This window comes from Rousettus aegyptiacus, unplaced genomic scaffold (assembly GCF_014176215.1).
Source record: "Rousettus aegyptiacus isolate mRouAeg1 unplaced genomic scaffold, mRouAeg1.p scaffold_m13_p_10, whole genome shotgun sequence".
NCBI lineage: Eukaryota > Metazoa > Chordata > Mammalia > Chiroptera > Pteropodidae > Rousettus > Rousettus aegyptiacus.
Window position 1 is genome coordinate 86,046,236 of NW_023416285.1, and position 26,604 is coordinate 86,072,839.

At 40.2% G+C, this 26,604-nt stretch overlaps 1 protein-coding gene and 1 pseudogene across 1 annotated transcript in view; one reads left to right on the forward strand and one right to left on the reverse strand.

Annotated features, from left to right (window-relative positions):
• LOC118607783 overlaps window positions 1-26,155 on the forward strand; it is a 104,827-nt gene extending 78,672 nt beyond the window's left edge. The window contains exons 4-6 of the mRNA XM_036226655.1: window positions 20,796-20,960; window positions 24,290-24,400; window positions 25,867-26,155. Coding sequence (XP_036082548.1) covers window positions 20,796-20,960; window positions 24,290-24,400; window positions 25,867-26,155 — 565 coding nt within the window. The remainder of the gene's footprint in view (window positions 1-20,795; window positions 20,961-24,289; window positions 24,401-25,866) is intronic.
• Window positions 26,156-26,485: 330 nt separating this feature from the next.
• LOC118608748 lies at window positions 26,486-26,604 on the reverse strand (annotated as a pseudogene).

The following is a 26,604-nucleotide window of genomic DNA, read 5'->3' on the forward strand; positions in this document are numbered from 1 at the left end:
CGTTTGGTGAATTGCTTCCTTCTGCCTTTGTTCCCCCAGTGTTTTCACCCCTTTCTCTGGCTCTCAGCCCCACCCCAGTTCCAGTCAATTGGTCGCTTTGGTTTCCTCCTCAGTCAGCAACCAGTGGCACTTGTCACAGACGGCACAGCGTCTGTGCTTCGGGCGAGGACTGTAGGTCCTTCTAGAGAAGGGAAAACCTCCACCAGACCAACTCTGCCCTCTCCTCTGGCTGATGCTGATCACCTTTACGACAAAAATGCAAAGGGTTGTTACGCTCTGCGTCTTTTCTCCATTTAGAAAAAGATGCCTCCCAGGGCGGAGGGTAGGAGTGAAAACGGGGATGATGAGAGAAGAAAAGCCCGCCTGCCACACAGTCATCGTGAAAATTAACGCGGACTAGACTCTGTGAGGCCCCGGCCTTGCCATCGTTGGCTTTCACATTAAATTAGCTTGCTCTCCCTGGTGTCCATGTAATTTCCATTCAAGTTGACTCAGTGCCGAACAGGAAAGGAAGAATAGATTCCATTATGTTAAAGCTTATATTCATGAAGGACACAGGAGCTATTGCAAATGCACTTGGAATTCTGGGGATTTAAAAGAGAGGTCCAGTTGTGAAGTTTCTACAGATTGTGTGTGTGTGTGTGTGTGTGTGTGTGTACAGATGTATATGTCAAAGTGAATACCTTTGCCTTCATTTGACGAGATTTATGTTTCATTTAGTGAATTTGAATTATCGTAGAAGTTTATAAACCAGAAAAGGTAAAAAGTCACACACAGCTGAATAGAAAACACGTAAGTCTAAACTTCCTGATGCTTTCAAAATCTATCACTTAAAAAAATGAATGTAATGATGTTGATTTTAGTTTTAAATGAAACATTTCAAGAAAAGAGGCGCGAGACAGTCAATGTGGTAAAGGTGAATTTTCTTTAATAAGAAAGCCGCAAACTCAAACTATATTATGTCGCCAAAATTATTTTTACTAAAATAATGCCATCCTGTGTTGTTATGGAGACTTCCACTCAGGTTTATGTGTGCTAATTAAACGTGATATGATTTCACTGTTCACTTCGATTTTATAGTTAATTGTATTTTATTATTAACACTTTTGACCACAAATCCAATTCATATTTCTTATTATCGATCCATCACAAGTCCTGCCAATTCCAACTCCAAAGTATCTTTATTTCTGCCACTGACACCATTTGTAGGGTCACCCCTCACTCAGACTATTGGCATAGCCTCCTGATTGGTCTCCTCCTCTCTTCTGCCCGGGTCCCTCTGACATCTGTCCTCCGCATTGTGGCCAGGAGTGTGTAATGTACACATGTGAAGAGAAAGACAAACTCTTCACTGTGGCCTTATGAGCTGGTCCTTACCTACCTCCCGGGTATCATCTGGCATAAGTCACTGCTCATGCTTTGTCTTTCAGAACCTTATACCGGCCTCGAGCCACAGAGCCCTACACATATATCTGGGACCCTTTGTCCAACATCCTTTTGGCTCCCCTTTTACCTAATTGACTCCAAGGACCTTCCAGTCTCCACTCAAGGGCCACTTCCTCCAAGGAGCCTGCCCTGATCCCCTTCCCTGACTGGATGAAATGCCCTTCTTAAGGACTGTGATAGTGCTGTGTAACTCTCAGTAACAAGTAGCACTTGTCACAATCACACTGCTTTATTGGGTTTGCTGATCATTCGATTAACGTCTCTCATGCCTACTTGACCAGCAGTTAAATGAGGGGAGGAATCGTGTCTGTTTTTGCTCATTCCAGGGTCTAGGAGGGTATCCGGCACATAATTAGCACTCAATAAGTCTGTGTTGTATAAATAGCATGTGAAAATAGCCAAAAATAAATATAGGTACATTAAGTGTATGTTTCGAAATATGTAGATGCAAAATATCATGCCATGAATCCAACTTTTAAAACAATTAAGAGAGAAAAAAAAAACAAAATTCAATTTAGGTTTTTGTTTCTTTGTTGGGAGATATTAAATCATTCAAAGAGTTCTTTTACTAAAATGTTTAGTTTCTCATGCAATCCATGAATATAAAACAATCAAACTGTGTATGACAACCTCAATCTCCTATATCCTATCTACTCTCCAAAGTTAAAAAGTTTATTGGCTCATGATTTTGAAAATTAAACTGATTTTTAATTTTAGCTTTGAGTTTCACAGGTTTTTAAAAACAATGAAAACACTATGAGAAACTTAAAGTGGAAAGTATTACTGATGTTAAGTATAGTAGGAGAAATAGCGGTTTAAGAAAACTAGGGTTATTGTGCTCTATTTTAAGGTGCCTGGGTGGTTACTCAAAATTTATGTTTCTACTTCAATAAATATTGCTGTTTGTGAATTTTTCCTTGCCTAGACCTCATGCGGGTTTCAATGTGTTTCAAGATTTGGATAGTTAACTTTTATGGTCAGAAACATTTGCTTCTAAATTTATAATCCTTGATGCTTTCAGGGAAATAGACATGTGTGAACAGTCTGGGAGAGAAAAATTCCATTACTACACAGAACAGAAACAGAATTAACTCCTTACTTTTCTGTGCAATCTTTGAGGAGACTTTCCCCTGACACACAATACTATATATCCTCTAATAGCTTGACGATTTAAATGGAAATATTTTACCTGAATCAGACAGTAGCAATTAGATACTTTAATGATGTAAGAACATACTATTGAAACAAATTATGCCAATGATTTAAGGGCACTTTGTGTTTCTTGTTCATGGCTTATCCATATCATCTGAAAATAGTGCCTGGCATAGGGGAGGTATTTAATATTTGTTGAGTGATAAAATGCATACTAAGTCTAATTTTAAAAGCTTGATTAATATATAAAATATAGATCTTTCATTTTTGGAAATTAATTCTTACTTCAGCTAATCTTAATGGCTTTGCAATAAGTGGATCTGTGAGTCTCATGCTTCACAGAAAATGGAGGCATGTTTCATTTGTAAAAAGGAGAAACTATTTCCAGTGAATGTTTAATGTCTAGAAGAGGCTGTGGGCCAGAATGAAATATTCAGTTGCTTGTGATTTAATTTTCAGTTTATTCAAGACTTTAAATTCAACGTACAGATAGTGATGTTTAATTTATAAATCTGGGACCTATGTGTTAAAGTACAAAATGAGAACTTTCACTTTTTCTTTGATTAATTCCTAAGAGATCATAAATCCGACAGTTTATTTTCTCCTAACTGTTTATTTTTTAAATACCAAAGGTACAAAGAATGGTATAATACATACTGATGCCTCCCACTGGCTTAAGAAGTAAAGTATTACAGATACTTTTGAAGTTGCCAGACGACTTCTTCTGCAGTGTGCTTTCTAACCCCCAAACCCCGTCACCACCAATGTTCTAAATCATATTTTATAAACATTTACTATAGATAATATAGTATATTGTTTTGCCTGCTTTAAAACTGTATAAATAGCACGTCACAGTTGAGCACTCCAGAAGCGGATGCTGACATTGAGTTTAGAATGTTTCTGTGGCTTGTCTTTTCATTCTTATCTAAAATATGGAATTATTTGCTAGATAGACAGTTTAATTTTTTTTACTTTTATATAGTTGAATTTATTAATATTTTTTCAAAGTTTGTATTTGTGTGTCTTATTTTCAAGATCTCTCTTTACCACAAGGTGTTAAAGATATTCTTCTTCATGTTAAAGTTTTGTCATTCCTACTTAGATCTTTAACTCCCATGATGGTAAATTTTATGTGCTAACTTGCCTGGGCCACAGGTGCCCAGTTAGTTGGTCAAACATTAATCTGGGTATTTTGTGAGGGTGTTTTAGAATGAGATTAATATGTAAATTGGTGGGTTTGAGTAAAGCAGATTGCCCTCCCTAATGTGGGTGGGCCTCATCTAATCAGTTGAAGGCTTGCATTAGACCTAAAAGGCTGACCTTCCCCTGAGTAAGAGAGAATTCTCCAGCTGACATCCTTTAGACTTTATCTCCAACATTGACTCTTCCTGCTTGATGGCTGTTTTACTGAGACATTGGCTCTCGGTGAAACTACTGACCCACTTTGAAGATTTGGGGCTTCCCAGCCTCCATTATTGAGCCAATTCTTTGTTCTAAATCTACCTGTCTATCATCTCTCTGCCTGTCTGTCTATCTATCTATCTATATCTCCTTTGGGTTCTCTCTCTCTGGAAAACCCTGATTGATACAACGCCCCAGAGATCATTTTTGTGTATGTGTGGGAAATAAAGATTCAGTATTACATTTGTGCAAAGAGAAAGCCAAGTGTTCCATGACCATTCTTTAAACAGTTTGTCCTTGACCCACTTATCTACAAGGCCCCCTCTGCCATAACCAGTCATAAGTCAGCATAATGTCCTAATTAATCTAGAACAAGACTTCTGTCCCCTTTTCTTCTGGCTTTTGGGCTCCTGTCTTTTCCCTAATATGTTTTACAATCATCTTACCAAGTCCACAAAAAGTTTTGTGTTTTAATTATAATTTCATTGCATTTTATTAATTTGGAGAGAATTGATATATATATATATAAAATACGACTAGATTTTTCTATTCCTAAATTTATTTAGGTCATAAAGCTCTTGCATATATATTTTAAATATTTGCTCTTAATTCTTCTTGGGGGGGAGGTATCAAGGCTGTATTTGTTGCTGGTGTATAGAAATGCCATTTTTTAAATTTGATTTTAAGTAAACTTACTGAACTCATTTGTTAAGTCTAATGGTTTATTTATTAAGTCTAATGGTTAATTGATATTGCTTGGATTTTCCTTGTAGACATGTGTGACTAATGTCAGATTTCTTTTTAACTTTTTTTCTAATCTTAATACATTTTACTTATTTATCTTGTCTTACTGCAAGGACTAGTCCTCTTATTAGAGGTGAAGAGAAGCAACAAAAGCAGACATTCTTACCTAACACTTGATTTTAAAAGGATGCTTTTATGTTTTACCTTAAGTATGATGTTTGCTGTAGGTTTTTTGTACATACCTTTTATCATATTAAGAATGTTCCTTTTTTTTCCCCTGTACTAACTTGGTAAGTCTTTTCGTTAGAAAATGTCTATTTCATCTTATCAAATGCTTTTTCCTACATCTACTGAGGTGATATGGTCTTTCATCTTTATTAATATGGTACGTTAATACATATTATATTTTTGCATCAACTTTTTTTTTTTTTTTACCATGGGAGATAACATCCATAGAGAAAAGTGCATTAACTATACATGTATCATATAAAAAATAATTATAAAAGAAAATTCTGTGTAATCCCCAGCCGGGTCAAGAAACAGAGCAGCGTTGTCACCCTTAAAAGCGGCCCATGGATCTCTCCATATCTGCCTCCCGAGTCCCGTAAACGACGCTGTCCTGATGAATGTGATGACCATCCCCTGTGCATCTCTAAACACTATCGTTTCTTTTTGCCTACTTCCAAAAAAATTTTTTTCCTTCCATGGTTGTTGCATGAGGCTTTAATTTGTTCATTTTCATTGTTTTTAAGGACATTTTCTTCTATTCCTATTAGCTAGAAGTTGTTCTTTACAAATCATAAATGCATCCTAAATGTTATCAAATGCTTTCTCTATATCGATTGAGATAACCACATAAATTTTTCTAGTGATGGAATTCATTAATTGATTTTTCTGCTATCAAACTGGTTTTGCATATCTGGAATAAGGCCAAGTCAGTCATTGTGTGTATTAGTTATCTATTGATCCATAACAAGTTACCCCAAAATATAACAACTTAAATAGCAAATATGTATTACCTCACCATTTCTGTGGTTCAGGAATTCAGGAATGGCTGGCTGGGTGAGTCTGACTCAGGGTCTCATGAGGTATCACTCAAGGTGTTAGCTAAGGCTACAGGCACTTGAAGGCTTGGCTGGCCTGGAGACTCCACTTCCAAGCTCACTGACATGGTCGTGGTCAGGCTTAACTCCCCATCATGGGGGCCTCTTCACGGGGCTGCTCGTGACATGGCTGCCAGTTTCACTCAAAGGGAATGATCTGGAAAGAGATCATTATTTAGAAGCCGTCACAGCTTTAGTAACCAAATCTCAGAAGTGATATATCATTATATCTCTCTTATTCTATTGGTCACAGTCACCAACCTTGATACATAGTTGAAAGGCAGCTACCCAGAGGTGTGATCATTGGGGACCATCTTGGAGGCTGGCCACAACAGTCATGATTTTTATACTCAAGATATTGTTGGCTTTAGTTTGCTCATATTTTGCTACCATTTTTGTATCTATATTTTCAAGTGAAATCGGACTGTAATTTTTTTCTTGTTGTCAAGTTTATGCTAACCTCATAAAATGAAATTAGTAGTGTTCTCTCTTTTTCTATTCTCTGAGTTCGTATGTAATAGCAGAATAGGTCAGAATTATTCTTTCACTGTTAGAATTCAATTGAAGCCATCTAGCCCCCAAATTTTCCTTGAATCATTTTCTTCGATAGTGTTGAAAAGTCATTGGAGTTTTAAAACCACTCAGATTTTCTATTTCTTCTTGAGACAGTTTGTTTAAATCGTACTTTGATAAAATTTGTTCATTTAATATACATTTTTTAATTGAGTGGCATAAAATTGTTCATAATGATTTTTTATTCTGTGTTGAATATTTCTAGCTTTTATAGTAATGTTCTTTTTTTTCTGATATTGATCCATGAGTTACTTAGATGTGTATTTAATTTCCAAATATATGAAGGTTTTCTTAATGTCTTTTTTGTTGCTGTTGATTTCTAACTCATTGTATTATGTTAAGAAAACTATGCTTGTTATTCTTTCAATCCTATAACATTTGTTTGGGCTTGCTTTAAGGCTGGGTATATGGTCAGTTTTTATAAATGTTTTAAATGTGCTTGTTCAATGCATTATTCAATATATGTTTATTAGGTCAAATTTATTAATCATGATGTTTAAACCTCATATTTTCAAGAACCGTTTTTCCATTTTCTCTATCAGTTACTGAATGGTTATATTAAAATACCACATTATGAATGTGGATTTGTCTATTTCTCTTAATAGTTCATCAATTTTTAAGGCTAAGTTATTAGGTGCATACAAATTTAAAATTGCTGAAGCTACCAGTTGGAATCAACCATTCATAATTATAAATTATCCCTGTTTATCCTGAGTAATACCGTTTGTCCCAAAGGCTACTTACTCTAAAAATAATTTGGCTATTTATCTGAGCTGCTAGTTTTCCAATTACAGTGGTTTTTATTTCCCTTCTTTCCTTATCAAGGCCCAGTTTACAGCTTCTCTTTATAATAAGCTTCATCTTATTTCACTGTTATTTAGTAAAATCCTATTCATCTTTTTTCTCCATTTCCTCAAGTAAAATTGAGCTCCACAGGCCTGACTTTTGCTTTAAGTAATAAATAAAATTCCAGAGTCAGCTCTTAAAAATGCAAGTCTGTGTAACTAACAAAAACGCATGTAAGAGGCAATCGAAGGAGAGATGCTCTGTCCTCCGCATCTACAAAAGAGTGGCCATTCTGGTATCATAAAACACGTTCGAAGAATCTGGTTTGATGTGGTGTAGTTATAAATATATATATTCACTTGTGTAAATATTTATAACTATACTGAGTTCTCTTCTTTATTATAAATTTATCCCTGGAAGGATAATATGAAGAAAGACTCTGGAAATCATCCCCACGTTCTTAAAGTAATCTCCCAAAGTGCCCTGTAATTCTGATGAGTTGTCTTACTCAGCAATCTGGTGTTCTCTTCATGTGACGTTCGACATGTCTATACATTCCTATGCGGTGTGAAGGCTTGTAAGACTGTTCTGTCAGGCCCGATCACTAGCATTTTTCCTTCTCTCACTTGCAATATTAAAACGAATAAATGCCCATGACTCTATTAGATTTCTTGTTTAGCAAGGAGATTGCTCATCTTTTCTCGTGTTAACCAGCCTAATGGCTGGCCTTCGATATTTTTGTATTCTGTATTCTGCCTTTTGTTGGCAGTTCACAGACCTAGGCGCAGGGACAATCGGCAGATTTGACAGACTTCTGTCATCACGTGCACATCTATGGTTGTGTTTAAAGAACTGCAGCAGAGTCCATTCTTCCAGATTATTCTATCTGTTCTCACAATTGGATCAGGGACCCTGGAAGAGGGGGATGCCTCTGTTTCCTGATTATGCTTCTAATTCAGATCGTGCCAAGCCTTTGATACTATCAGAAACTGTTACCCCTGATGGAGTAATCTGCACACTCTTTATCCACCAGCTATATCCCAAGCTTTTCTCCTGAACAAAAGGGAAAGGACAAAATGTAGGGTTTCTCCCAGTTCAAGCTAAGACACCATTGTGTATTCAACAGAGGAAAATGATTATCCATGGGACTCTCCAAGTACCGTCCTTGTCTCCAGCAGTTTTTAATTTATCTTTTTTCCACTCCGATTTGTTAAGCCTATTTTAATTTGGAGATAGTTTTCCCTTATTTTGCCTCATTTCCCTCTTTCTTCTCCAAGAAAGAAAATTGCACCAGTGGGGTCGGCGTTGTGTCTGCTTTCACTGATTCACCACACACCTGGGCGAGGAGCAGGACGTCTGCCCTAGAGCGACTTCTGTGTCTTTCCTTCTGGGCGTCCATCCACACGCCCATCGCCGTCAGTTCTGCGCCAGGAGATGCATTAGCCACAGATTAGAATTGTGTCTCAACACCTTCTACCTTCTCCTTCCTTTTTTTTTTTTTTCCTGTCTCACTTTTGCATCTATAAAATCTATCACAAATCTAGTGTTCTAACAGGCACTCGATAAATCCGTGTTGAGGAGTGAATGGAGGAACGATAAACACTACTTCTTGCTGAGTAAGGAGCTGAGGAACTGTTAAGGATTCCCACAATCTTCTGTCTCTAAATAACTCTTTTCTTTTTGACCATAAAAAAATATTGTTCCATGTGATTTAAGTCACTTATTTATACAGATATGACAATTAGTATATGAATTCTTTGAATTCTGGTTACTGTGGTGTGATGGTTTCACCAGATGGCTGGTTCTGCCTTCCTGGGGGAGGCCGTGTGTGGGGATTTCTATGCCCTGAGGCCCCAAGCGAGATGAGGGTACGATGCCCAGTGCTGACGGAGAATTCCAAACCCCAGCATGGCTTCCTCGGGCCCAGAGTTATCGCCATATCTAGCTGCGCAAGTTGTGCGTGCTTGCTGAACGCCAACGTGGCTGGTGGGGCGAGGGCAGCACGGACACAGGTGTGTGCTCCTCCAGCCAGCAGGTGTCTCCCGCACAGCTGGCTTCGCCCACCTGAGCTCTAGCGCGTTCCCACGAAAACCGAGGGAGGCCCTGGTTGCTGTGTCCACCGGTCGGAATGGTCGTCTCAAGAATATCTTCTATACTTTGTTTGTTATTGGGGCCAACCTATGTAAAAGCTACTTGGAACTAGGGAAAGTCCTAATTCTCACCCACTATCATTCCAGAACCAGACTCTGTCATCTGGTCCAGCCCGTGCTTTCATTTAGAAACCAGAAACCATGCACAGTACGGAATTAGATCACTACGTGACCCTAAAATCAGACAGATCTGAGTCCTATTCTGACTCCACCACATACTCCATCCAGAAGAATCACTTAATTTTCCTGACCCTTAGTGTTCTTGTTTGTAAAAGCGGGACAGTAATGCTTACAGCATGATACGGTTGTGAAATTAAAAATATCTGTGTAAAGCAGGAGGCCCATAAGTACTCGATATTTTAATATTTCATTAGTTACTTTCCCAACTTGTGGCTAAATCGTAGAGCATGATAGACTCTAGGAAAAAACAAATATATTCATTGAACATATTTTCCATAATTGAACCAGAACAGTGGTAAAGTTTAGATAACTGCTACCAATTCTTCTACTTTTCTTTAGTTTTCTCTTTTTCTTCACAAATCATCATTTTAATATTTATTGTTCTATTTCTAAAAGTTAATAAGAGAGTGAGCTAGAGAATACATTAAGAACATCTTTTATTTTCTAAATATAAAGTTACACAGGCAACATATTTTAACACTATGAGTTCTTTTTATTTATTTTCACATTTTCCAAAAATACTCTTCCATTGTGATGTGAAACAAAATAAAGACTACCAACCAAAAATTATCTCTTCCTGTAATCAGGTAAATAGAATAGTCCTCTGACTGACATATGAACCATACAGACTATTAATAGGATTGTTCTTCAAGTCTGGTCAATTTTCCCAGAGAAACAGACTCTGAGGTGGAGACTTGTGTGCAGGAATTCGTTGGCCAGTGCTGTGGGCCCCGACGCCTGTGGGGAAAGCAGAGGAAATAGGATTGAGAAGAGGGTGGGATGGAAACGTGGGGCAATACTATTGGGAGCTCCAGAGCTGGGAAGGGCCTGCCGGGCAGTACCGCTCTGAGGCAAGGGGATTGGTCAGGATGGCTTCACCTTGTCCAGTCCTCCTCTGTGAGGGACTCTTTTTGGCTGAGGGCAATTCCCAGAGAGGATTGAGCTGAGAGCTGGGCAGTAGGAGACAGGTCGAGGGGTGCCCAGGTCACTCACCACAGCATTCACCACATGCTTAAATCGAAATATGTTCAGACCTTCTTAAAGTCATATTTTAGGTGTGTATTGCAAAGGGATGGCTACTGAAGTGTTAGCAGCAACCAAATTCAGGTTGAGTACCTTTCAAAATCATCTAGAAGAAAAATCATGAATAAAATGTATAATGAAATCCTCATTTGTTTGAACGGAGACAGCCCCGAGATAAGCAATATAATTGTTTAACATGCAGATTAAACAACAACAAAAACAACCCAGAAACTACATGCGTGGCCCTCTTACTAACCTGCTGGTCATCTCCTGAACATGACTTCAGGGTTATGTTACTGCCTCCTCCCTAATGCCCTGGAAAAGAAGCACAGGCCTGATATCCAGAGCTACACGCCTGGGACTTGCCATGCAGAGTCCCTGACAGTCAGAAGGCGTGCGACGCTCAGTGACCGCTGAGCGATTTCAGGGCCCAAGCGCGATGAACTTGGGCTAAGCCCTGCTGGGAGAATTCATCGCTTTCTTGAATCCACACCGAGAAGGAAAAAAGAGGGATGGCAGGAGAGGAGGAGGAGCAGCAGTAGATGGGGAAATAGGGGGAAAAGCTCTTCATAATGGATGTCAATCAGTAAATGGAGAAGGAATAATAGAATCAGAAAAACCACCATTTTGCAACCATCATAGTAATAATTTAGTAAAAAAAAAAAATCAATGGATGTTAAAATTATTTGGTAGTTTAATGGAAACAGGGTTTTTACAAAGTTTCAAAATACCTCCACAGAGATTATTAGTTACAAAGAGGAAAATGGCAACTGTGGTGAGGAAATCTGGTGGTCGGCACCTTCACCGAACTTGGTTCAATTTAATATTGCCCATGACGGGAAACCCATGCAGCCCTGAAGGGTCATGTCATCATTAATGTGAAAGTCCTGCCAGAAGTGTATAAGCTCGCATCCGCTTGTGGGAAAACAATGAGGCAGACTCGAATGGAGAAACATTGCTACGAAACAACTGGCTTGCATTCTCCCAAAACACCAACGGCATGAAAGCAAAGCAAGGTTCAAAAGTTGTTCCAGATTAAAGGACCACTACATGCAAGACATGATCCCAATCTGGATCCTGAATAAGGAAAAAAAAAATTGCTAGGAAGGATATTGGGCCCATCTGAAAATTTTAAACAAGGATCTTATACTCGATGAAAGCATTGCGTCAATGTTATATTTTCTGAATTTCATAATCGTGTTGTGGTAGTGATTCTACATTCTCTGGCTAGCCCATATTTGGCCTTTAACAATTCATTCAACATTTCAGCTGACCTCCTTTTCACAGCATCCGGCATCTGGCCCAGGTAGCGTCTCTCCTCGGCGGCACCCACCTTCCCGTAGATTTCAGGTGAATTGCCCACCAGCAATCTCAGCTCTCTGATGGAGTTTTAGGAATAAGGCTGCCGTAACACGTTATCATAAATTAGATGGTGTAAAACCACCATCCAGTGTATTCTCTCACAGTTCTGGAGGCCGGAAATCTGAAATCAAGGTGTTAACAGGGTCGATTCCTTCAGGAGACTCTAAGAATCCTTTGCCTGCGTCTCTCCTAGCCTTTGCTGTCGGCCAGAGACTCTTAGCATACTTTGGCTTGTAGCTTTATAGCCCAATTTTTTCCTCTGTTTTTTTTTTTTTTTCTCTTGTGCCTGTATCTTTTCCTCTTTTTATAAGGACACTTATTAGATTTAGGGCCTACCCAGATGACCCAGGATGCCCTTTAACTTGATTATATCTGCAAAGGTCTTTTTCCAGGTAAGGACACATTCACAGGTTTTGGGAGATCCAGACACCACAGATATATCTTTTTTGGAGGCCACTATTCAATGAACTATAGATAAAATAAAAGTAAAATTATGATCTTTTTTTGCAAATTATCTGGGCTTTCTTTTCTTTTTTATTCTAAGTATAAAGGCAATGCTCTTTCTAGCTTTCTGCATCCTAAGCAGAAGCTGGATGTCCACCATGCCGATATTCAATAGTCAAACATATCAAAACTTTTAATACAGTTTTCTGGATTTTGCGCCTTCCTCACTCGCATGTCTGGCACCCGTGCTGGGAAGACTCACACAGTGGAGGTCCGGGATTTCTGGGGCCTCTCAGAGGCCTCTCTCTCTGCATGTTTTTTCCATGTGATCATTCTAGTGTGGTAGCTTCAGGGAGCTGGGTTTCTTACATGGGAGCTCAGGGCTCTGTAGCGTGTCTGAGTGAGTGAGTGAGAGAGAGAGAGAGAGGGAGGGAGAGAGGGAGAGAGGCTCTACAGCATATAGTAGTCTCCCCTTATTTTGGGGGGGATACATTCTAAGCCCCAGTGGATGCTTGAAACTACAGGTAGTACCAAACTTTATATATACTGTGTTTTTTTTTATACATGCATATCTATAAGTTTAACTTATAGTTAGGCACTGTAAGACAATAACAAGAATAGCTAGTAATAAAACAGAACAAAGAAAACAATACACTGTAATAAAAGATACATGAATATGGTCTCTTTCTGTCTCTAGATATTTTACTGGACTCACCCTTCTTGTGAGGATATGAGATGATAAAATGCCTACATGATGAAATGAAGTGAGGTGAATAATGTGGGCACCGTGACATAGTGTCAAGATTGCTTTTGACCTTCTGATGATAGGTCAGGAGGACCATCTGCTTCAGGCAATCCTGGATAGTCGAGCCATGACAGCGTCAATGGCTGGATGTCAGGAGCAGATGATGTCGACGGCTAGAGATGCTCGATAGGTTTTCTTGTTGAAACCTTTTGGAAGAACACTATAATCAGAAATTGTTGTCTCTTCTTAATTCCATCAAAATGTTGCTGCAGGGGTTGTAATCCTTCAGTGATCATACGGGTGACTTTGATGCTGCATTCCATCTGAGCATCATGTTCCATAATTTTTGTAAAATAAGGCTCACTTGAACACAAGCAGTGTGATACCATGACAGTCGATCTGATAATTGAGAGGGCTACTAAGTGACTAACAGCGGGGACTGTAGAGTGTAGATACGCTGGATAAAGGGATGATTCATGTCCCCAGTGAGGCAGAGCGGGGCAGCACAAGATTTAATCACACTCCTCAAAATGCCATGTAATTTAAAACTTATAAATGGTTATTTCTGGAATTTTCCATGTAATATTTTTGAACTGTGGTTAACCACAGGCAACTGAAACCACAGATACTGAAACTACGGATAAGGGAGAACTGAAGTATTGCTTTTTATGACTTAGCCTCAGAAGTCACACATCATTCCTTTCCATAACTTTGTGACTTTTGGGACAGCCACACAGACCCATGTAGGTCCCGGGGGCAGGGGACATAGACTTCTGTTGATGGGATGGTGGCAAGGTGCTAGAAGAGCATGTGAAACTAGAAATATTGTTGTCATTTTGGGTGAATACGACCTGTTAGAATTGCTATAATCCTTTACATTGCATTGGCTGGAGCCTTCAGTTCATTTTTCAATGAGAACAGGCACCTTTATCTTTTTTAACTTGAACGAGAATGTTCTATAGATCCTCTCATTAAGTGCCCGATTAAGTATGATCTGTGCTGTGGTTGTCTGTAGTTTTCGTAAATACCTCTATTGAGTTCACCCTGACCCCAGGATTCCCTCCCCTGGGCACAGGAGTGCTGCTGGCTCCCTTACACGTCCCCAGCAGGACATGGGGAGCAAGTCATACTGCCTTAGGCTCATCTGTTCAGCCACCTCCCTCACTGTCTCTGGGTCTTCATACTTGAGCCTACTGGGGTCTGACTGCCTATCCCTACCCTGCCAAGCAAAGTAGCCACTAACTTCTCATGCTCTCCAAACTAGACCTTATAGTTTATTATCAAGTCCAGGACACTTTTGAAAGTGAATAGGAGAGCTATTAATAAATGATATTGAGATTCTGAACATAAATCAGTACAGTCCTGAGCAAGCTGAGACATATGGTCACTCAACCCATAACAATCTAGATATTCCATCCACATCCCCCAACCTCCAGCCGGGGTGCTTTCCTGGAAAACCATGCAGTAAATACCCTAGAATCTTGCACCTGCCTCTACTACCTTCCTTCTCTCAAGCTATCATAGCAGGAAAGGGCAGACTTTCTTTCCTCACTTTCTGTCTGGATAAAACTCTCTTGCCCAGGTAATTTGTAAGTTGGTCCTATTATATGTGCACAGATAAATAGATGAATTTTTTTCCTCTGTTGAAAAAACCCCAGCATTAAAGTCCTCTCATCTTCTCTCTCTCTCTCTCTCTCTCTCTCTCTCTCTCTCTCTCTCTCTCTCTCTCTCTCTCTCTCACACACACACACACACACACACACACACACACACACTTCAAAAAAAGAAGTCATCCAGGGACATGAAGCTGGACAATGACCTCTATGCTCTGTACCCATTTACTTCTGCATCCCTAGATGACTAGGCTCATGGCTCAGACTTAGAGATGGAATGTCATTTAGAGAGTTCTGATACTTTTAAATATTCCCTTTATAATCACCGTATAGAAAAGTAAGCAAGGTGATAAGACAGACATTGCATCTACCAGATGACCAATTAAACTCTTGGCAAATCAGAAAATTAAAGGAAGGGTAATACACTACTGGATTTGGATGCAAAGGCAGCTTGGGAGTCACCAGAGTATTCTAGAACAGCTCTCAATTCAAGGCACAAGAACCCCAAGGTAGGGGATAAAGTGACCACCAAAGGGAGAGAGGCTTGAAGAAGATGAACATGACGGCTGTGAAGTGCCTTTGGCATGGGACAGGGTTTTGTTATTTTCTGCTTTATTTGGCTGCTGATTTTTCTTTCTTCACTCAGGTGACATAAAAAGACTGAAATTTAAGCAAGGTTCAACTGAAATGGATACAGAGCAAGCTACATAATTCGCAGGGCCTGATGTAAAATTAAAATGCAAGGGTCTTTGTTCAAAAAGCAGGGAGGGAAAGCGCCATTAAAGGAGCTAAAATATAAAGCTTTTCCTGTCTTCTGCAGCCTTTTTCTCGACATGTCACGGTGCTCTCTATTTGTTATTTAATGTCACTTTATGTCAAGAAAAATAAAAATTGTATCATTAACATAAATATTATTTATCTTTATGGTGCATGTAGCTAGTTTTGAATGGAAATCGAAGAGCATTTCATTTTTATGCAGAATTATCAAATTAATACAATTTGTACTTTGTACTTAGTATGTGCCTTTGTGTTTTGCTTTCACCAGAAAAGTGGACACACTGTACACAATGAACTCATCTGTTTTTATTTCGCTTCTTGATACATGCACATTCTACCAACACTCTCTACTTTTGGCTTACTAATGAGTAAGGAAGGACCAAAAGGAAAAGACCTACAGGTTGCCTTATCTTTCCTTTTCTATGTGTTATCCTTTCAGTGTAAGTAGTTGGCTAACATGGAGAAGTAATGTGAGTGAGACAGGATATGGTAAGTTTAGTTGGTCATCCTTGTTGCTTAGAACACCGCTGTTTTCTTTCTGTGTTTAAAGTCAGTTCTGGTTTGAACAGAAAGATTGGCTTCCCTGGGATGTCAGCGCCCCATCATACAATTAAGACATGCAACACGCTTACCCCTATTTGCTTTGAGTCACACTGAACTCCCCTCCGTCAAATGTCCACTGGAATTCTGTGCCCACCACCATCTTAACACTATATTCAAACAGGGCAGGAAGGAATCGCTCTTATATTAATGTACACTGTCTCTGCTGCATTGTCCCTTTGGACTTCACTTAAAAAGGTCAGATTCAAAGATAACATTATTAAGTCTTTCAAGATGGAGGTAGCAGAGTATTGACCTTGTGTGGGGTCCTGTGTGACTGCGCAGATCACAGGCCCATGAAGTGGGCCCTGAATGGTTATTTCAGAGGAATTCAGGTATTGAACTGTGGAAACCAGGGCAGATGTTTTCAAAGAATCAGAAAACAATTCCATTTTCTTAGAAAGTGGACCTGAGGCAAACGAATGGTCAATTCAATTGATAAACTCAAAGGCAATATCCTAGCATCTTATTCCAGCAAAGGAATATTGACAGCCCAGGCAGTCTCTCCAACACTTGGGCCAAGAAACAGGGCTGTAGCCTCCTCAGTTTGGCTACATTTTTCACAATGAGAGGAAGAAAAGTGTAGAGAACTGCGACAAAAACTAATCCCCCCCCCCCGCCATACGTATTTCCCCTTCTCCCTTACAGAAATAGAACTGCCGATTTTCAGTTGAGCAAATGGCCACTCAGAAGAAAGACGACATATTCCACACTTTCCCAACACTGGGTATAGTCATGTGATTAACTTTTCAATAAGAAGTGAGTGGAAATGTTTTGTATGATTTACAGAAAGTATCTTTAAATAGAGCCTATGTGTGGCCTTCCTACCCTTCCTCCCTCCTGTTGCCTGAAACATATATTTAACGAAGAGACATCTTGGACCAGACAAGGGCAATGCACTTTATTGATCGTAAGCAACAAAATAGAGGAAGCCTGGTTATCTGGACAGCCTCACAGAACATTGTCTGAACCACCTTCCTCCAGCCTCTTAGGTAATAAAGAAATTAATTGGTCTCTTGTTAAGCTGCTGTGGTTTATATGCAGCCAAACATATATTCTAATCAATACAAGAATAATACTCAAAAAGTTCTCATTTTTCAGAATCTTATAGAGCAGCAAAAGTTCATTTATTGGTGCAATCAACAAATTTGAAGCTGCTGTGTGCCAGGCAATATTTTAGACACTGAAAATACAACTGAACACACACACAATGTTTGCTTTCATGAGCTCGCATTTTATTGGGGGGGGGGGGCGGGGAGGGGAGGCATTCAATCAACAAACAATTGTGAAAAATGGCAGGATATGATAGTGTGACCACCAAGTAGGATGAGACTATTGAGCACAGACCTGAAAGAAGTAGTAAAATTGAAAAGATTGGTTATATGCGGATGGGTTCAAAGAAAAGCAGGGCCACTATGGTCGGGGCTGAGGGAGCAAGGGAAAGAGGGTGGTAGCAGGTCTGAGGGTTCACACAGTGAGGACTTAGGATTTTTTCCTCTGAGTGAATGACCAGAGGCTTGTGAGCAGAGGAATGACGTCATCTGAGTTATATTTTTAAAGAACCTTTGTAGAAAATACAGAAGCAAGGGTGGGAGCAGAAAGACCAGGTGAAAGTTGGTGGTGACAGGGATCAGGGTGGTGGTTGTAGAGCTGTGGTCATATTCCGGGCGTATGTTGGGTAGAGCAGGTATGAGTCGCTAATGAACGGAGTGGGGAGAGAATGAGGACTCAGGGCTGATGCTAAGATTTGGCCTAATATACGCCATCTCAGTAAATCTCCTGCTATAAATTCCACAGTGGAACAGATTTGGGGAAAGTCGGGGCTTGGTGGCACTCCTCGAGACATTCATTATAGTAGTAAATCCATTCAATATGACCTTGCATGTGCTACATGTACATGTATTACTACAGTAAATTCTCACAACAGTCCTATGGAATAGCTATTATTATCCTCATTTTACAGATGAGGACATGGTTTCAGGCAGGTTGCATGAAAGTCACGCAACTAGTGAGTGGCAGAGCCAGTATCCAGACCCATCTCTGCCTGACTCCAAAGTGTGGGTCACAGACCACTCTGCTACACGGATCCGATGTTTCTGCTTTTCCTTCTGCTTCGAGCAGGGCTGGCAAACTAAGCCCTGCGGGCCAAACCTGGCCCTTCCACTGTTTTCGTGCAGCCCGTAAGCTAAGGAATTTTTCCAAAGAAAAAGACAGAAGAAAAATATTTCAAGACAGTTGAAAATTATATGAAATTTGAATTTTAGTGTCCGTAAAAAGTTTTGTTGGAACACAGTCATGCCCGTTCGTTTACTTAGTGCCTGTGGCTGTGTCCATGCCACAGTGGCAGAGTTGACTAGTTGCAAGAGACCATTTGGCCCATGAAGCCTATAATATTTACTGTCTGGCCCTTTACAGAAGAAGTTTGGCAACCCCTGGCTTGGGGAGTGAACTCTGTTCTACCATTCATGAAATGCTACACTTGTGGATCATTTCTATTGTAGTTAATTTCTCTGGTGTCAGAGAAGAAACCCCTGGGTGGAAGGGAGTTTGTTAAGCCAGTTGAAATTAATTACTCATGTAGTTTTGTTCTACAGTGAAAACGCAGTACACAATGGAAGAGAATAAAGGAATCAGGATAATGGCAATAAACGCTGCTGGCTGTCTGGCTCGCTCGCTCTCTCTCTCTCTCTCATTCACTCTCTTTCTTGCTCTCCCCACTCCACCCCTCAAGTAAGGATTAAATACTGCTCAAGTAAGCTGTGTATTTTAGGAAATGAAGAGTTATTATTATTTTGAAATTATTAAAGAATTTGCCTTTAGGAGCTCTCTTTGAAAATTTTAAGCTCCCAAATTTCTAGCTTTGAAACTATATCACACACTCATATTTATAGACCCAACCAAGTTTACTTCTACTAAATGCCATTGGTGAATAATCACGATAACAGTGATCAAGGTACAGCATTTTGTAGATGAGCAAGTCACTTTGTTTCCACCAGAAAATAATTATCTTAGGGCTACAAACATGGTTCTTCCTGTAGAAAGGTTTGTAATGATCTTGTGTGGAGGGAAATAAGAATCCAGAAAACAAAAGCTACGTATGAAAGGAGAGTGTTTCATTTCTGTGCCAAGCACAGAAGGGCTGTCTTAGCCACACTTTTTATCTGTGAATCGAGAAGCAGCTGACTGTGAAGCTCAGAGTGTTTGTGGGTTGCTATGATTGCTGCTGGCTTTCTCTTCCAATAAAAATCTATCTTACTGAATTGAGCTGAAACAGCTTGTTTTCATTTGTACCATTTTTAGCTCATAAACAGTTGAGAAATCCCATCCTTCGAGTAGACTTGAAAAGATACCCACCTGTTTACATTTGTATGTGAGTAGTAATGCTCTCCAGACTCTTCAGAGAGCAAGGACAGAGTCCTGTTTGGTCACGCCCGATTGCCTTTTGTCCTGCTCAACTATGATATCTTATACATAAAATTTTCTGTACTACAGACATTATGTGTAGCTACCACTTCTGGTAACAGATATTTTCTTTAGGACCAAACTTTTGTTTAAAAATAATAGGACTAGTGTCAGGAGGTTGTATACTGTAGGGTTCTATTTATATAGCGTTCTCTAAGCTTTATTGAGATATAATTTACATGCCATGCAATTCACCCATTTAGAGCATACAATTCGGTGGTTTCTTATGTAGTCGTAGAGTTGTGCAACCATCACCATATTCACCTTAGGACATTTTCATTACCCCAAAAAAGAAACCCCGTACCTATCAGTCATCACCAACTATTTTCCTCTCCCACCATCATCCCATCCAGCCCCAGTCAATCACCAATCTACTTTCTGTCTCTATGGATTTGTCTATTCTGGACATTACATGGAAATGGAATCGGTCCGGTTTGTGGGTCTTTGTAGTTGGCTTCTTTCATTTAGCACATCTTCAAGGTTCGCACATGTTGCGGCGTGTGGCAGTACTTCATTTATTTTTATTGCCGAATAATGTTTTATTGTGTAATATATTCTGCGACGCTTTTGAAATGACAAAACTGTAGACATGAGGAACCAATTAGTGGTCGCCGAGTGTTAGGAGTGGTGGTTGTGGGCGAGGGGGTGATGTAACTGTGACTATTAAGGGACGGCATGAGGGGTCCTTATGATAGAACCGGTAACTATCATGACAGTGGTGGTGGCCATACAAATCTACACATGTGATAAAATCGCATAGAACTAAATGCACACACACACATACACAAATAAGTACATATAAATGGTAAAATCCGAATAAGTTCAGTAGATTATAGCAGTATCAGTTTCCTGGATAGGGTACGCTAGTCATGCAAATGTTGCCACTGAAAGAAACTGGGTATATGGGATCTTTGTATCACTCCCTATAACTGTATGTGAATCCACAATATCTCAAAATAAAAGTTAAAAGTAATGATAGGAACTGGAAAATCCTTTAGGAATGGCAGAGTATGGACCTCTGAAAATTCGCTCCTTCATAAAAGTGAAAAAAACACTAGCAAAAATGGTCAAAATCGACCTTTTCAGAACTCTAGAAATTAACCAGAGGCTTAGAACAATTTGAGAGGTGTTTATTCAAAAAACAAAACAAAACAAAAAAAAACACTGAATCATGGTAAGAACAGTGAGCTTTGTGGCGTTTTAACTTACCCAGTTCCCATCTTGCTCTCCCCAGCTCCAGGACAGCCTTGAAAACAGGCAGACCTGCGATCGTGGTGCAAACCAGCAGCATGGCAGCCCTAGAAGGGGCAGAATGTTGGATTTCCTCCAAAGTTCCGCTCCCAGATAGCTGTCATTGTGTGACGTGTCTGGCAGTTCCCTGGAAAATCCCACTTACCAGGTTTGTCGTTATTTGACCCAATGCATTGTGAAAAGCATTTTCTTCAGGGGTGTTTGTAGAAAACAATCAGTGACAATTGTGTAACATCACTGCTTCCTGAGATGGTAATAGCAGTTGCAGCAAAGAGCAAAATAAAACAAAAACAAAAACAAACCTAAAAGGCAAATCAGAGGAATGAGATATCAATAGCAGGCCGTGAGAAGCTGACACGTTCCTGGGAATTCCTGGGAATGCGCAGGGCTATGCACATGCCCAGGAAAGATCTGAGAAGGCCCTGAACTCTCACCTCTAGATTCTGTGCAAGCAGGAAGTGAAGGCTAGGCAGAAGTGCAAACTGCCTACTAGAGCATTTGAAGGCATGTCCCAACATCATGCAAAGACAAGCAGACTTATTGATTCCAAGCACTGGAGGAAATATGTGTACAATTTTTCACTGTCCACTAAGAAAACCAAATGGGAACTTAAGTGTCCACACATGAAAAAGAATACAGACTTTACAGAATCAATTCAGTAAACTCACTAAAAAACGAATAGCATCAGCAACAACAGCAAACCCCTGGGGAATGGAGGCCAATCTGATTTCCAGATTGGTCACATTATATAATTTTAAACTTCTACTTTTCAACCAAAAATTATGAGACATGCACAGAAACAAGAAAGTATGGCCTAAATCATGGACTAGCTAGAGAAAGCCTTTAAATCATCTATTTTTAAATATACTCAAAGAATTACAGGAAATCATGTCTAAAAAGCTAAAGAAAAGTATGAGAATGATGATCACTAAATAAAGAATACCAATAAATAGAAATTATAAAAAGAGCCAAATAGAAATTCTGGAGTTGAAAAGTACAGTAACTAAAGTGAAAATTCACTTCAGGGGCTCAACAGAAGATTTGAGCTGACAGAAGTGTGAACTTGAGGATAAAATGATTCATTTGATCTAGTCTGAGGAATGAAAAAAGAATGAAGAAAAATGAATAGAAACTCAAAGACATGTGGGACACCAATAAGTATATCAGCATACACATGATGGGACTCCTACAAGAAAGGGAAAGAAAAAGGAAAAGAATACTGGAAGAAATAATGACCCCAAATTTCCAAAATTTGATGAAAAACATTACATATCTAAGAAGCTACACAAATCCCAATAAGGGTAAATCCAAAGAGATACATATTTAGACACATCATAATCAAAAGGATATAAAGCCAAGAGGAAGAAATGGTCCAGTCTTGAAAACAGCAAAAAAGAAGAAACTCACCACATACAAAGGGTCTTAAGTAAGGTTAACATCTAATTACTTATCAGAAACTATGAAAGCCTGAAGGCAGTGACATGGTATGTTCAAAGTGATGAAAGAAAGTACCGTCAATCAAAAATTCTTTATCCAGGAAAACTGACCTTCAAAAAGAAGGAGAATGAAGACATTCTCAGATAAATAAAATTTGAGAGAATCTTCACAGCAACATTATTTATAACAACACCTGCAAGTAGGAATAACCCAAATGTCCATCAACTGATGAATGGTTAAAGGAAAAGTGGTGTATCCATACAACGGAATATTATTCAGCCATCGAAAGGAATGAAATCCTGATATGCTACAACATGCTAAGTGAACGAGCCAATCACAAAGGACCACATTATTATATGATTCCATTCATATGAAATTTTTAGAATAGACAGGAGTATAGAGATCAAAAGTAGACTTGTGGTTGCCTAAGGGTTGGGAAAAATAGGGCATGATGGCTAAATGATAGGATTTTTTTCAGGGAATGATAGAATGTTCTAAAATTGATTGTGGTAATGGTTGCACAATTCCGTAAATATAGTAAATATTATTGCATCGTATACTTTAAATGGGTGAATTGTGTGATGTAGGAATTACATATGAATGAAGCTGTTACCAAGAGGGGTGCAGACTGAAACAAAACTCCTAAAGGAAAACATAGGTATATGTCTTCATAGCCTCGGATTAGACAATGGTTTCTTAGATATGACATCAGAAGCATAGCTAGAAAAGAAAAAAAAAGATAAATTATACTTCATCTTAACTAAAAACTTTTGCGCTTCAAAGGGCACAATCAAGAAGTTGTAAAGATAGCCCACAAAATAAAGAAAATATTTGTAAATCATATATCGAATTAGGGAACTCATAAAAAAAATCCAGAATTATTAAAGAATTTTACAGCTCAGTAACAAAAAAAATAATTAGCTCTATTAAAAATAAGCGAAGATATTGAATAGACATTTCTCCAAGAAAGATATGCAAATGGACAATAAGTTCATAAAAAGGTGCTCAGCATCAGTTATTAGGGAAATACAATTAAAATTGTAAAGAGATACCACTTCATACTTACTAGAAGAGCTATAATTTTAAAGAACAGAAAATAATAAGTGTTGTCCATTTGGTGGGGAAGAAAAATATGAGAGGAAGTTTCCAGGTTTTTTCTGCCCCTTCATTCACTTCATTCGCCAAAGCTAGGGAACAATTTATATTTGAAGGAACAAAGCATGTGTGGTCCAGCTTCTTCTGGGCTCCCTTGGTGGATACAGCATGAAATTAGGAGATTTACTTCTTGCTCACCTTCCCTTAAACTGTCCAGGGCTGGTACAGTCTGTGGAGAAGGGGACCTTATCAGGGATTCTGCTAATGGCCACAGCTCAAATCATGATCTTTAAGCCTAGTGTAAATAAATCTGATGTCTTTATTTCAATCGGTCTGATTCCAGCATCGATTTTCATTTGGCTTCGAACTAAACGAGAAACTAAAAGCTTATTACTTGCTGGCCCCTAAACTTCCCTTAAGCTCTAACAGTGGAAAACGATGGAAAGCCAATTCAGTCAGAAGAGCAGGAAACACTTGAATGACTGACTGTCTTCTCCTGTAGCTGCTGGTGGTGAGGTGAGGACATGGTCAAGCAGTCTTTCATCAATCCTCCGTGAGGCACCATGAATACTAGATGCCATGAGGATCCCGCCTGTACCTCATATACCTAGGACCTGAAAGAGGCAGGGCCCTCCCTGCTCCCCAAACGCCATCTCCAGTCCTAACCTTTCCCACCCCACCTCCAAGTACATGCCATCAAAGCTTTCACCGGCCGCCGCTCTGTGGCCGACGCCTGCCCTGATCACTCTACTCAGTCACTGGTGACTGTATCACCTGGTTCATCCTCTTCTCTACCACTTCTACTTCTGTCTTCATTTTGGGGTGACTTCAACAGTCTCGTGGGTAATCCATCTGATACAGGGTGTATCTCTGATTTCCTGTGTGCTTTCTGTGTACGTCTCTCCTCTTTTTCTCATTCTAGGGCCCTGTTTTTCTTTCCCGCAGCACACAGTGCGGAAGAAACAAAGACTCGGAGAAGCCTCTGCTGCGAAAACGAGACAGACTCAGACATGGGCAAGCTGAGCAAGGTGGGCCTCCGGAAACAGCACAGAGCAGGTAAAGGAGGGTGGTTCACAAAGATGAGGAAATCCGTGAAAAAGCAGTTACTTTTTTATGAGACAAACTCAGTATGTTGTACACGAGTAACAACAATACAGAATTTAAACTTGTTTACAGTGTTTGCTGTTGCTTGTAAAAATTAGAATACACTTTTTCTACTTTTGGGGCCATCAATTTGACAAAAGAAATTCATGATAACAGAATGAGTCTTTTTCTTTTCTTTCTTTCTTTTTTTTTTTTTTTTGATGGCTCAAAACAACAGAGATTTATTGTCTGCAGTTCTGGGGGTCGGAATTCTAAAATCAGTATCACTGGGCCAATATCAAAATGACAGCAGGGCCACAGCCCTAGTGGCCCTAGCAGAGAATCCACGCCTCGCCTCTTCCAGCTGTGGTCTAAAAGAGTTCTTGAAGTGGGATGGGTGAGAAGCATCCTCCGGAGAGAGAACTAGGAGGTGGCGTGAACGGGACTCGGTGCCAAGCTGTCCTCACGTGGGAAGGAAGCGCCCACTTACTGGGAGTATTCTGTTGTTCCTGGGCACGGTCCTGCCCTTGACCGGAGGGTGGGGAACTTGGCCACGTCGCATGGGGTAGAGGCATGAAGGGAAGTTGCACCTTCCGAGTAAGTGGGACTGAAGAGGATCAGGTCAGTTTCCTCAGCTCTGTGCCTCACTGACACACCCCCACTGTCGCATATATGCACCTCGGCTTCTAAGCCCCTTGCCCGCTCGCTTCCTGTGGCCACTTTCTCAACCCACTTAGACACCAACCAAACTCAATCCAAACCCTAATGTTCTCCCACTACCAAACACCAGCACACACCTCGCAAACCTGTTAACTTCCTCGTCCTCTCTCTCCCTCTGTTCTCCAGCAAAGCCTCAGTCCGGTTAAAGCCAAACACCAGCCTGCTCGGCGCCCATCCCTGGGCAGCCCAGTGGGGCTGGGAAAAAACGCTCTGCCTTGCTAAACAGTCTCACTGTAAATCTGTGACTGTGAGTTTCAGTATTGCCCAGGGTCCTAATTTACATCTCTGGTGTATTTGCTTTTCTAACTCAAAATAGTTATTTTATACCTTCTTTCCCATCAAATGCCCTATGCATCCTCCCCTCCCAACACCTCTCTTTCCCAGCCAAGAGCTTTATCGTCCTTCCTTCACCGAAGTTACTATCTTACCCACACACACCTTACCCCAAAGCTCCCACCAACTCCTCCATGTGGGCCCTGGATCCCATCTTCTTTCTTGTTCTTGAGGACGGTGCTCCTACAGCTCCTCCAACGCGTCTAGATTTTTCTGCCAGCATCCAAACGCACTGTAATCTGTCCTAGGAGAAAACTGAAAACACAACACCTTATTCGACTCCATAACAACTGTCAAATTCCCCTCTCGTTTCTCTGCTCCCGTTCAAAGCAAAATGTTTTGAAGGCTGTGATTATAATTACTGTTTCCACTGCTTCCTTTCGCAGCCCCTCTTCGGTTTCCATCCACACCCGTCCACCCACGCTGCTCCCGTCAGGGTCTCTCCCGGCTCCCTGTTGCCAGCTCCGGGATCGCGTCTCGGTTCTCGTCTTTCTGCCTCACACAGCACCGGACACAGCTCCGCACCCCGGTTATCCGTCTTCCCTCACGTCCAGGGCACACGCTCTTTTCGGTTTCCTCACGCCCCTCTCACGGCACAGATGGCCCTCCACGTACGATGGTTCGACTTACGATTTGTCAGCCTTTCAGTGGTGCAAAGTGATACACGTTCGATAGAAACCATACTTCGGATTTTGAATTTCGATCGTTCCCCAGGCCAGCGACGTGCAGTACGAAAACTCTCTCGTGATGCTGGGCAGCGGCAGGGGGTAATTTTGCCCAACTGTAGGTTAATAGAAGTGTTTTGAGGTGTTTAAGGTAGGCTGGGCTGAGCTATGATGTTTGGTAGGTTAGGTGTATTAAACGCATTTTCAATTTATATTTTCAAATGACAGCGGGTTTATCTGGATGTAACCCCATCAGAAGTCAAGGAGCATCTGTCCCTTCGCAGTCTTTGTTGGTTTCTCTTTCCTCCCCTTCCTTGATTTATTTATTTTGTATTATTTATGCCCACAGCACCCGGTCTTCCTAGGTGGTCTCCCATCCAAGTACTAACCAGGCCCGACCCTGCTTACCTTCTGAGATCAGACGGGATCAGGCTTGTTCAGAGTGACATGACCATAGAC